Raw genomic sequence first — 12,747 nt, 5'->3', positions numbered from 1 at the left:
ATTTATTTATTAGATTTGTATGCCATCCCTCTCCGTATATATTTTCATGTGGCTGAAGAAATGACTGTGAAGTTTCCGAAAGACCCTGTAATTAATTCAGGAGACAAAGTCCAAAAGAAATACAAAAATGTATTAAAAGCGACATCTCGGCAAGAGTCCGATGCAGCCAGAACTGAATTCAACCTGGCCGCATGTCATCTTAACCCTTCTCATTGGCCATGCCATAATTCACATTGTCCAATGAACCACGTTGGCGGATTGTGACCCACACCCCACTGCCTTCTGACTCCAATACCCCAGGACACAATCAGTAAAAGGAACATTTGTGGAATGCATTTTCAGTTAGGGAAACGGCCTTCCTCCAGTTCCCCCCACCCCTCCCCTGTTCATGGTAACTTTGCAAGTTGACAATGACACTCGGCTGCAATGTAAAGTAGTGACTATACATCTTGTATAACGATGTAGATGTATTGTCCCCTCAAAATAATGCAACACGCAGCCATTAATGTCTAACAGATGACGGATGGGGCCAACAACACCACAATGTTATTCTACGACAATGTTATTCTAATCTTAGTCTAGCACATTCATACGGCATTTTTGCATGGTGTGGGAACAGCTCTGTAAAAAAGCTCTACAGAGAATCATTAAACCTGTCCAGAGTATCATTGGGCTCCAGCTACCTGCCCTGGATGGTATTTATTTATTTATTTATTGGGTTTGTATGCTGCCCCTCTCCGTACACTCGGGGTGGCTAACAACAGTGGTAAAAACAACATGTGACAATCCAATAGGAAAACAGCTAAAAACCCTTATTTTAAAACCAACCATACATACAAACATACCATACATAAATTGTAAAGGCCCAGGGGTAAAGAATATCTTCGAATCCCAGCGACCAGTTAGGTCCCACAGAGTTGGCCTTCTCTGGGTCCCGTCGACTAAGCAATGTCGTTTGGCGGGACCCAGGGGAAGAGCCTTCTCTGTGGCGGCCCCGACCCTCTGGAACTAACTCCCCCTAGATATCAGAGTTGCCCCCACCCTCCTTGCCTTTCGCAAGCTCCTTAAAACCCACCTCTGTCGTCAGGCATGGGGGAATTGAGACTTCCCCTTCCCCCTAGGCTTATAGAATTTATACATGGTATGCTTTTATGTATGATTGGTTTTTCAAATTGGGGGGTTTTAGATTGTTTTTAATATTAGATTTGTTTACATTGTCTTTTTATATTGTTGTTAGCTGCCTAGTCTTCGGAGAGGGGTGGCATACAAATCTAATAAATAATAATAATAATCTTCGCATCTTGCTGTTCTAGGAAGGTGCACAACATTCTCAAAGACTCTTACAACGTTTTTGAACTGTTGCCTTCTGGCACAAGATGCAGAACAATTAAAACTTGGTCCACACGTTTTCTGAATAGTTGTTATCCCAGAGCTATACTCGCACTTAATAATGAACTAAAGGGTCACCATCAGTGAGCTGCTGGACAGTATTACTTGGTCTGTTGTGTAGATGTTTGGGTGGTTCAAAATGGTGAATTTGTGGTGGGTGGGGCATGGTTTTTTTGGATTGTTATGTGTGTTGGGACTGGTCTTTAGGCGCCATGTGAGTTTCGCTGTATGGGGATACTGTGTATATACATACAATGACAATAAAGTATTTATTATTTATTATAAACAGCCTTACCATGTTAAATATTGCTTTCCTGGCGTGATCCATAATTCCAGATTTCTTCAGCCACTTAACTGGTACCTAGAAGTCAGAAAACAGTCACTTAGCAAGGCTTTATTAGCATGAAAGCTAATTTACAAAGGTATAGCTCTAGAAATTATTAAAATTTGTTTAATAATGCAATTGCAGTTCATTGTTGTGAACCATCCTGTGTTGTACAAGTTTAATGTGTAACTTACTATCTTAGATTATATTTAATGTAGTGTAAATTTAATGCATAACTTGTATACTAGATTACGTGAAGGCTAAAATAAGCGAAGAATGTTTGCAGGAATTGGGTATGTCTAATGAAAAGAATAACTAGGGGTGATAGGACACCAGCCTTCCAATATTTGAGGGTCTGCCACAAAGAATAGAATAGAATGGAATAGAATAGAATTCTTTATTGGCCTTTATTGTGATTGTACATACAAGGGATTTGTCTTTGGTGCCTAAGTTCTCAGTGTACATAAAAGAAAATATACATTTGTCAAGAATCATGAGGTATAACACTTAATCATAGGATTCAAATAAGCAATCCGGAAACAATATTAATATAAATCGAAGAGGGAGTCAAGCTATTCTCCAAAGCAGCAGAGGGAATGACAAGAAGCAATGGATGGAAACTAATCAAGGAGGGAAGCCATCTGGAATTAAGGAGAAATTTCCTGACAGTAAGAATAATTCATCAGTGGAAGAAATGGTGGGAGTTCATCACTGGAGGTTTTTAAGAAGAGACTGGACAGCTATTTGTCTGAAATGATGGACAGTCTCTTGCCTGAGCATTACAAGACCTTCCAACTCTGTTATTTTTCTGAATCGAGCACGGCATCTATTCCCCACAGAGATTCACCAACCGCACCCACTGCTTTTGCAGTTATTGTATTATCGATGAATAATACGGTTTCCAGGCACTGACGCATGTCCAGCATAATAGCAAAAGGCTGATTGAAGACATTATGCTAACAATCACCTGGCAACTGTCAGAAAGCAGGACATTTAGCAGGTAGAGGCACCCACGTGGTTCAATATTGCAGTGTTTCCCAACCTTGACAACTTGAAGATATTTGGACTTCAACTCCCAGAAGTCCCCAGCCAGCAAATCTCAGGGACCGCCTTCTGCTGCATGAATCCCAGCGACCAGTTAGGTCCCACAGAGTGGGTCTTCTCCGGGTCCCGTCAACTAAACAATGTCATTTGGCGGGACCCAGGGGAAGAGCCTTCTCTGTGGTGGCCCCGGCCCTCTGGAACCAACTCCCCCCAGACATTAGAATTACCCCCACCCTCCTTGCCTTTCGTAAGCTGTTTAAAACCCACCTCTGCCGCCAGGCATGGGGGAATTGAGATTCCCTTTCCCCCTAGGCCTTTACAATTTTATGCATGGTATGTCTGTATGTATGTTTGGTTTTTATAATAATGGGTTTTTAACTGTTTTTAGTATTGGATTATTAATATATGCTGTTTTATTTTTGCTGTTAGCCGCCCCGAGTCTATGGAGAAGGGCGGCATACAAATCCAATAAATAAATAAATAAATGCTGGCTGGGAGTTGAAGTCCAGATATCTTCAAGTTGTCAAGGTTGGGAAACACTGCAATATAGAACCCAAGTCCAGGGAATTAACCCAACACGTTCTTGCATTTCATGACAGCAATGCAAACATGGGCAGCTTAGTTTTGAGGCTACAAGAGCCTGGTGTCATTCAGCAATATCTAGGTTTAGAAAATAGATAATAATAATAATAATAATAATAATAATAATAATAATAATAATAATTTTTTAGATTTGTATGCTGCCGCTCTCAGAGGACTCGTAGCGGTTCACAACAATACAAATCTAATGTTAAAAACAATTTAAAACCCTGATTATAAAAAGAAAAACTATCACACCACCTGCATAAGCCATAATAGCTAGGGGTATGTCAGTTTCCCCATGCCAAGGTGGGCCTACAGAAGCACTGGTTGTAAATTATATGCAAACTTGGAAAGCAGAGGAGTTGAAGGCCAAAACGGCAGAGGCTTAATTCCCACAAACGAAATCAACATAAATGTAGATTTAGGACAAATTCTAGGGATTAAAAGATCTCGCCAAAAGGAGGATTAGCACAGAGCAGTGCAGAAGGGCGGCATAGAAATCAAAATAATAAATAAACACACACATATACACTCCCTTTCCCATCTCTCTCTCTCTTTTTTTGCTAATAGCAGCATTTCAAGGCATAGTCAGCCAGCTGAGATCTCTCAAGGTACTCAAACCACGGCAAATAGCTTTTAAATTGCAATTACTGTATATAATCTGCCTTAGACCTGGGCTCTCCAACCTTGTGGACTTCAACACCCAGAGTTCCTCAGCCAGCTTTGCTTTAAAACTAAGCTTTGCTGGGTGAGGAACTCTGGGAGTTGAAGTCCACAAGTCTTAAAGTAGTCAAGGTTGGAGAGTCCTGCGTTAGACAGACACCAACGATTACGTCCCTTTGTTTCCACCTCCTCTAACCTTTATTAGACAGTTATTTGCAAATATGTCCTTGACTTACCAACACAATTGAACCCTGGAATTATTTTGCTAACAAGGTTAAGTGAGCTCTGCCCTGTTTTATGACCTTTCTGCACCAGAGTTGTTAGTTTTGAGGATTGCACATTGCACAATTCTTAAAAGTTAGTGATGGGGTTGTACAAAGTGAACCCCGCTTCCCCACTGACTTTGCTTGTGAAAAGGGGGGAAATCAAGTGATCCCAGATGCTGCAACGGTGCGTTAAATTGGTTGCAAGTCGCATTTTGTCAGCGCTGCTGTAACTTCGCTCACTAAACGAATTAAAATACTAAAGTCCACCTTACTGTGTGTGTGTGTAAGGATTGATTTAATTGGCTTGATGTTTGATAACTGGTTTTACTACAAGTTGCTTTGAATAGTGTCCTCTACAACAGTGTTTCCCAACCTTGGCAACTGGAAGATATTTGGACTTCAACTCCCAGAATTCCCCAGCCAGCGGATGCTGGCTGGGGAATTCTGGGAGTTGAAGTCCAGATATCTTCTAGTTGCCAAGGTTGGGAAACACTGTTCTACAAGGGGGCAAAAAACAGCCATTGTTTGAGGGGTTGGTTAAAACTCCCTGGTTTTCCCACCCCTACTTTTTGGGGGGGAAGGAAAGGGGGGATTATCTTACTACAGGTAATTCTCAATTTACAACAGTTCATTTAGTGACCGTCTATAAAGTTACAACAGGGCTTATGACCATTTTCCACACTTGCGACCATTGCAGCGTTGCCCCAGGGCGGCATACAAATCTAATAAATAATAATAATAATAATAATAATAATAATAATATAATAACTGCAGTGATTCACTTAAGGACTGGGGCAGGCAAGGTTGCAAAATGGGGCAAAATTAACTCAACCACAGCAACAGAAATAATGGCTTCAAGATGCGGTCCTAACTCAAGGACTATCTGTGTTGTTGTCATTAATTATAAGGGTGACAAATGTTTCAGGTAGCAACTTACATTTTATTATTATTATTATTTTATTATTACTAGATTTGTATGCCGCCCCTCTCCGACTCAGAGCAGTTCACAACAACAAAGCACAGTACAAATCCAGTGATTTAAAAAAAAAGTTTAAAACCCTTAATATAAAAACAGTCGTACATCCCAGACAAACCATGCATAAAAGGGAACGGTCCAGGGGAATCAATTTTCCCATGCCTGACGGCAGAGGTGGGTTTTAAGGAGTTTGCGAAAGGCAAGGAGGGTGGAGGCAGTCCTGATCTCCGGGGGGAGTTGATTCCAGAGGGTCAGGGCCGCCACAGAGAAGGCTCTTCCCCTGGGGCCCGCCAGACGACATTGTTTCATCAACAGGACACGAAGAAAACCAACTCTGGGACATAATTGGTTGCTGGGATTCGTGTGGCAGAAGGCGGTCCCGGAGATATTCTGGACCGATGCCATGAAGGGCTTTTGGGTTCAATTGTGGTGGTAACTAGTGGACATCCCTGTATTGTTTTCCAGCTGGCCTGCCTACACTTCAAACAAGGGTTTGACTACCAGCCAGTTCTGCATAAGGTACACTAAGTGCTGCCTTTTAAAGCAGCCGATGTGCTATATATTGTATCCTGCACCAAACTGTCCAACTTAAAATTCCCAGTGCTCCTATTTCAGACCCTTATATTTCCCCCTCAAACTTTTATATTTCCTTTGATTTTGGTACACAGGCAAACCCTGAAAAGGAAGATAGAACTACACCCAGTCCTTGACTTACAACATTCCCATTCAAGGTTACAACGGCCCTGAAAAGGAGGGACTTAAAGACTTTTTCATGCTTACGACCCGTTGCAGCCAGCATCATATTTATGATGGTTGCAGTGTCGTGGGGTCAATGCCGCTTGGCGGGACCCAGGGGAAGAGCCTTCTCTGTGGCGGCCCCGGCCCTCTGGGACCAACTCCCCTCAGAGATTAGAATTGCCCCCACCCTCCTTGCCTTTCGTAAGCTGCTTAAAACCCACCTGTGCCGCCAGGCATGGGGGAATTGAGATACTCTTTTCCCCCTAGGCCTTTACAATTTTATGCATGGTATATCTGTATGTATGTTTGGTTTTTATAATAATGGGTTTTTAACTGATTTTAGTATTGGATTATTATTATATGCTGTTTTATTACTGTTGTTAGTCGCCCCGAGTCTGCAGAGAGGGGCAGCATACAAATCCAATAAATAAATAAATGTGATTTCCCCTTTTGAGCCCTTCTGACATGCAATGGGAAAGCTAGGTTCACTTAACAACCCAGTCACCGACTTAACATTTGCCGTGCTTCACTTAACAACACCGGCAGGAAAGGTTGTAAAATGGGGCAAAACTGATTTAACGAATATTTCACTTAGCAACACGTTTTGGGCTGAAACGCAAAGTTTAAGTCACTTCCATGCTGTGTTATTTCAACACCCCCCCCCCCCAATCAAAAGTTATTTAAACGTTTGCATACTTAGAATCCATGTAACGAGAGCAATTTTACAGCTAAACAAGAAGCCACTCTCCAGTTGCAGGCAACGATAGAAATCTTAATTCTTGGCTAAAGCTCCGTGCCAGCACATGTTCTGGCTAGAACAGATTAACCGTTTCAAGGAAAACTGGATGGTTCTGGCTATTTGGACTGCTACGCGTGAGATATGAAGCAAATCAGACCCCACCTTTCCAGCAGAAGATATGAAGAAATAGACCACTGCAAATTTAGAGAGAGAAAGGCAACATAGTGCAAAAACTGAATAAATGGAACACAGTCTCTTTTGCAACAAGCGTTTCATAATTATCTTTACTTACTAGAACATATTTAAAAGCTTCATACTTTTCATATGGTCTTGCGTAATTTTCTGAACAAGTAACGAATGTAAAATTACTGGTTTTTGAGGAAGCAGCAAACTGCATCTTTCTATCCCACCCTCCAGGATTAACTAAAATAAGGAACTCTAATATGTATTTATACTGATAAAACTGTTAATGGATCAATGTGAGGAATTATCTTTGATCATGGTTAATTTTTGCACACAAGTCACCTGTGCAGAAAAGGAACTCCTTACCACTTGAACACAGCAAACACCCGATATTTAGACTGTAAGTATATCTGATAGGAACATATGCTAAATATTCCACATTACTTGGAATAAGTAAATATATATTTATTAGTAAATATAACACAGCATGTTACATGCTGTTTTTTATCACTGTTAGCTGCCCCGAGTCCACGGAGAGGGACGGCACACAAATCCAATAAATAAATAAATTTATAAAGGTATGACTGCAGTTGGATTAATCCATCCAGTTTAAAGTACTGTTGCAATAATTAGAGGTTAATCTTCAATTGGGAAGCATGTATGAAGCCATTGGGGGGGGGGGGGGGGCATAGAAACAGAAAATCTATGCATTTCAAAATATTAACTTTTTAATATCTTTAAGCCCAACCAAGGTATTTGAGAGCGGCAATCTAAAAATCTGAGAAAAATGACAGGCGAACTGGTTTGGCTGCCATCTATTCAAATTTTCTAATTCAAACACTAAGCTGCTAATCTCCTAACAAAGTTATTTCCAACAAATGCGTTTATACATGCAGGGCTTCCTAATATTGTACTAATTGCCCAAGCAAGACATTCTTGGTTATACTGCAAGTCTTTTAAAATTGCAAAAAAGTAAATATTTGACTGCATTTGTGGCATACTCATAGAAGTTAAAATAAAAAGCACATTATGTAGATAAAACTTTACTATTATATTAGAACCAATAAAGCATATTTGATAGCATGTTTCAACATATATTTGTAGAGGGAGGTTGTCTCTCTCTGTATAGCATTTACTTCCTCCATTGGTTTTAAAGTAATTTTACCAGATGGTAATATTTAAAGATAAATTTCCTAAAGGGAAGACTTAAATTGACAGTCTCGTGTACCGATCTATCTAGGTTTGTTAAAATAGAGTCAGCCCTTACAATGACCCTGGTCTGCAACTTCACAAAGTTTAGGTTGGCGCTAAATTCTATTTTCCATCCAGGTGTACTATAAAGGGATGCAAATAAGGGGAAAATATCTTTTTCCATACATAGAACTAGTCTTAGGAAAATTAAGGTTATAGTGGACAATTCCAGTGCTGACTCAGGAGCCAGTCCTAGGAAAAGGCAAGCAACATGATGGAAAGAATGAGGAAAGGAATAAAACTAAAATTGCTATTTACCGTTTACTATATTTATAAGCATAATTAGGGCAAACCCCCTCAAGGAAGTCCCTTATGAAGAAAAGGAGAGAACACTGAAAGGGTGGGGGAAATAATTCATAGCTTTATACATTTTGTTTTCTTCTACAAGAAAATGCACATAGGCATTGCAAGAAACAGTTTCTAAAGTATTATAAAGCCAAGAACAAAGCCTTTCATTCTGTTTAGAAGCAAACTAATCTTTGAAAACATTCTAACATTAAAAAGAGGGAGGGCACAGAATATTAAAGATGAAGTTTCCTTAGGTTAACTTTATAGCTCTTGTTTTAAATGTAGGTTTTTTATAAGGCAAGCTACACTGATAAATTATTTAATTTATAATAAAGTTGATAATTGTCAGGTTTTTTATCATGTAAACTGATATTAATTATCAAATGAACAAATTTATTAGTCAGCTTTTAGGCAATTCAATTAAATGTGGTTTAGATTTTTATCCCCTTCATTTTTATAAATAACTCAAGGCTTAAAACATCTCTAATATGCCTTTTACCCACAAAACAACCCAGCTAGGTAGGATTGAAAGAGGGACTGGCCCCAAAGTCACTTAACCAAATTTCCCAACTAAAGCAGGATTAGAACTCAATCGAGTTTCCTGGTTCCTTGCCTGGGAAGGACAATGAAAGTGGCTCTCAAACAAACTCATTTTAAAGTTGCCATATCCTGGCTTAGAAACCCAACCTTTATTTAATCAGCAAAACCGTCAGGAAGGGCTGCAATTCATTAAAGCAGCAGCCACCAGAGCCTCAAGCGCTCCTTGAGAACTTACAGATCTCCCTGCTTCAAGACACCAAAAGCAATTCCAATATTTTAACTCCTCCTGACCAAGCCATTTTAAAGAGGAGCCATTAACCCAGTATCCAAAGATGGGCTTGTCAAGGAGTCCAATTTCTGCAACCTCAGAGGACGAAGAGGTCACTCGCAAGCTTCCAGCCATTATGGCCGGGAGAGGAAATTTCAACTTTTATTAAAGCACCTTAAGTCATTAGAGGAAAGTCAAGAATCCGTTATGTCACAGGAATAAGAGCAAAGCAGGTCCCCACTAAAAATATATTACTTTCCAGGCAAGACAGGTGCCAAAAACATAATTCTGGACACCTGCATGCTATTTTAATGCATTTATGCCTTGGCCAGGCAAAGTTGGCTCTTCTATGACATGTGGACTTCAATTCCCAGAATTCCTGCGCTAGCATGATTGGGTCAGGAATTCTGGGAGCTGAAGTCCACAAACATAGAAGAGCCAACTTTGACTACCCCTGGCCTAGGCTATCCAACCTTGGGCACTGTTAAGCCCTGGGGATTTCAACTCCCAGAATTCCCCAGGTCTTAACAGTGGCCAAGGTCGCCCCTTCTTGCCTTCTGCTATTGCAAGCCGCCCAGAGACACTTTGCACAGCACATAAGCAGAAATTAATGACTTATTATACATTTAGGTGCTTATTCCATGTGTATGTGGGGGTGTCCTTGCCCGTGCAATGACAGAGAACCCCCCCAGCTCAACCTTCTCCGTAAACACGCAGTTGTGCACGTGCTCCGAAACACGAGGCGGCTAGCCAAGCGCTCCACGCGAGTCTTCCCCCCCCCCATATACACACGCGAGGCCTCTTCCTGGGGACAAGCCCCCCCCTCCAAGCGTCCAAAATGGCCTCGCCCAGAACACATGGCGCAGCAACCGGGTCTTTGCAAGCAAGCCGGCTTGTCCTTCCTTTTCTCCCTAACCTTCCCGGGGCCCCGCAAGCCAAAGAAAAAAAGGGGAACAATGCAACTGCAACGCAATGCGTGCATGGTTGCATTGCTACGTGCGTGCATGCAAAAAAAAAAAAAGAATTGCCCCGCCAACCACCCACCTTCACCTTCCCCGGCCTGTTCGTCCCCGCGAAGGGCAGCTGGGATACGCGATACCGACTGGCCCCGCCCTTTCCCGCAGGCCCCGCCCTCAGCGTAACCTCACCCGTAAAGCGAGAGGCGCGCGCAGCCGTCCTCCCCGCTCTCTTTCCTTCCACTGCACGCGGTCCTCGCCGCGGGCGCCCAAATATATAAGCAGGCGGAGGCGCCGGCCAATCGGGGCGCCGCCTTTCTCCGCTCGCGCCAACGGCCCGTCGCTGATTGGAGAGCCGGCCGCCGCACCCCCTTCTCCTCCTAACCCGCCCCCTCTCCCGCCAAGGAGGGCGGGACTGCCGGGATTGGCAGCCGCCCGACCTATCGGTCAACCCGGTGGGTAATAATCTGAGCTACGCGTTTCGCCGTTCGCGCCCTCTTCTCCAACTCAGAGGCGGGACTATTAGGATTGGCAGCCTACCGAACTGTCATTCGCCCATGCTGGCGGGTGATAGTACTTTAGCGATCCTTGGAAAGGGCAGGATTAGATCTATCTAACCCACATGCTCAACCATGTAACGCCAGAATGGGGAATGGACACACGTGGATCACGAGCTTGGGTCCAGCGTGTGTGAGGCGGGTGGGAACCAGATAAGGCGGGAAACGCCGAGATAGAAATCACCTCAGGCCCTAAGAGGTTCCTTCACCAGAAACGACGCCTTGCTCTGGATTGGCATTGCCGTCGGCTAATCAGAAGCGGGAGAAATCCCTTTGACAGTTGGAGAGGGGGCGGAGTAAAGGAAAAAAGGCGGGAAATGATCCCAGGCGGGATGGACATCCTTCCACTCAATGTGTCTATGTAGCAATGAGTAGTCTGAAAAAAACACTTTTGTAGAAGCAGGAATGAAATGCTTCACCAGCTGCAAAAAACCAAAGTAGCTCATTCATTACCATCCAATGTTACAATGAAAAACGTGACAACCACAACCTCACACATCTGACCATTGCAACTTCACATGGATGACCATTGCAATGGTCATGTACCTAACATTTGGCTGCATGATCATATAACCAGGCATTGTTTGCAAAGGCCCAGGATCACCTGATTAATGACTTCCTAGCTGGCCTCTGACAAAATCCGCATTTGTTTAACCTTTCTCTCATCAGTTGCAGCAATTGGCTTAGCAACCTTTAAAAAAAAATTGTTGTAAAACAGGGCGTGACTGACTTAACAGCCACCTTGCTCAGCAATGGGAAATCTAGTTGCAATTGCGTTGCAACTCAAGGGCTTTTATATTAAGCCACAAACTGTAATGTTATTATTGTAGAGGAGACTGTGCATGTATGTGTATGTGTGGGTGCCTTGAATTGGCATAAATGTTTGATGTAATTTGGAACCGTGGTGCAATTGTTGCAAAGGCCTCGCAGAGCCTCCCGCACTTCTGAGATACCCTGTGTCTTAACAATTTAACACCTGCAAGATAGAAACATAGAAGCCTGACGGCAGAAAAAGACCTCATGATCCATCTAGTCTGCCCTTATACTATTTCCTGTATTTTATCTTAGGATGGATCTATGTTTATCCCAGGCATGTTTAAATTCAGTTACTGTGGATTTATCTACCACGTCTGCTGGAAGTTTGTTCCAAGAATCTACTACTCTTTCAGTAAAATAATATTTCCTCATGTTGCTTCCGATCTTTCCCCCAACAAACTTCAGATTGTGCCCCCTTGTTCTTGTGTTCACTTTCCTATTGAAAACACTTCTGTCCTGGACCTTATTTAACCCTTTAACATATTTAAATGTTTCGGACATGTTCCCCCTTTCCCTTCTGTCCTCCAGACTCTACAGATTGAGTTCATTAAGTCTTTCCTGATCAGTTTTATGCTTGAGACGTTCCACCATTCTTGTAGCCCGTCTTTGGACCCGTTCAATTTAATCAATCTCTTTTTGTAGGTGAGGTCTCCAGAAGTGAACACAGTATTATTCCAAATGGGGTCTCACCAGCGCTCTATATAGCGGGATCATAATCTCCCTCTTCCTGCTTGTTCTACCTCTAGCTATGCAGCCAAGCATCATACTTGCTTTTCCTACTGCCCAGCCACACTGCTTACCCATTTTGAGACTGTCAGAAATCACTACCCCTAAATCCTTCTCTTCTGACATTTTTGCTAACAGGAAGAGCAATCCTTGTAGTCCTTAAACCAGGCAATCACAGGAGCGCCTATCTCAGGGGTAGACAAAGTTGGCTCTTCTATGACTTGTGGACTTCAACTCCCAGAATTCCTGAGCCAATCATGCTAGCTCAGGAATTCTGGGAGTTGAAGTCCACATGTCACAGAAGTGCCAACTTTGCCTACCCCTGGCCTAGCTTATCCAGTGCCATGACTTTCAACCGTAATAGGCATGTCCATCACAGCTATAACTTGAGAAGTGCCATATCTCTAAACCGTGAATGTCAGTACTGTATTATGACGTGG

At 42.5% G+C, this 12,747-nt stretch overlaps 1 protein-coding gene across 3 annotated transcripts in view; it reads right to left on the bottom strand.

Annotated features, from left to right (window-relative positions):
* Positions 1–10,469, bottom strand: part of LOC139155802 (transferrin receptor protein 1-like) — a 47,187-nt gene extending 36,718 nt beyond the window's left edge. For 2 of the 3 annotated variants that reach the window (XM_070731083.1, XM_070731086.1), the window contains exons 1-2: positions 10,401–10,469; positions 1,685–1,750 (exon numbers count right to left, since the gene is read on the bottom strand). In XM_070731083.1, the coding sequence (XP_070587184.1) occupies positions 1,685–1,717 (33 nt within the window). In that variant the 5' untranslated portion in view covers positions 1,718–1,750; positions 10,401–10,469. Of the gene's footprint in view, positions 1–1,684; positions 1,751–10,296; positions 10,359–10,400 lie in introns of those variants that run through there. The other variant, XM_070731084.1, reaches the window with a different exon arrangement.
* Between the last annotated feature and the right edge of the window lie 2,278 nt (positions 10,470–12,747).

Source organism: Erythrolamprus reginae, unplaced genomic scaffold (assembly GCF_031021105.1).
Source record: "Erythrolamprus reginae isolate rEryReg1 unplaced genomic scaffold, rEryReg1.hap1 H_61, whole genome shotgun sequence".
In the NCBI taxonomy this organism is placed as follows: domain Eukaryota; kingdom Metazoa; phylum Chordata; class Lepidosauria; order Squamata; family Dipsadidae; genus Erythrolamprus; species Erythrolamprus reginae.
The sequence above is the reverse complement of the archived record's forward strand: the minus strand, read 5'-3'. Positions and strand labels throughout refer to the sequence as shown.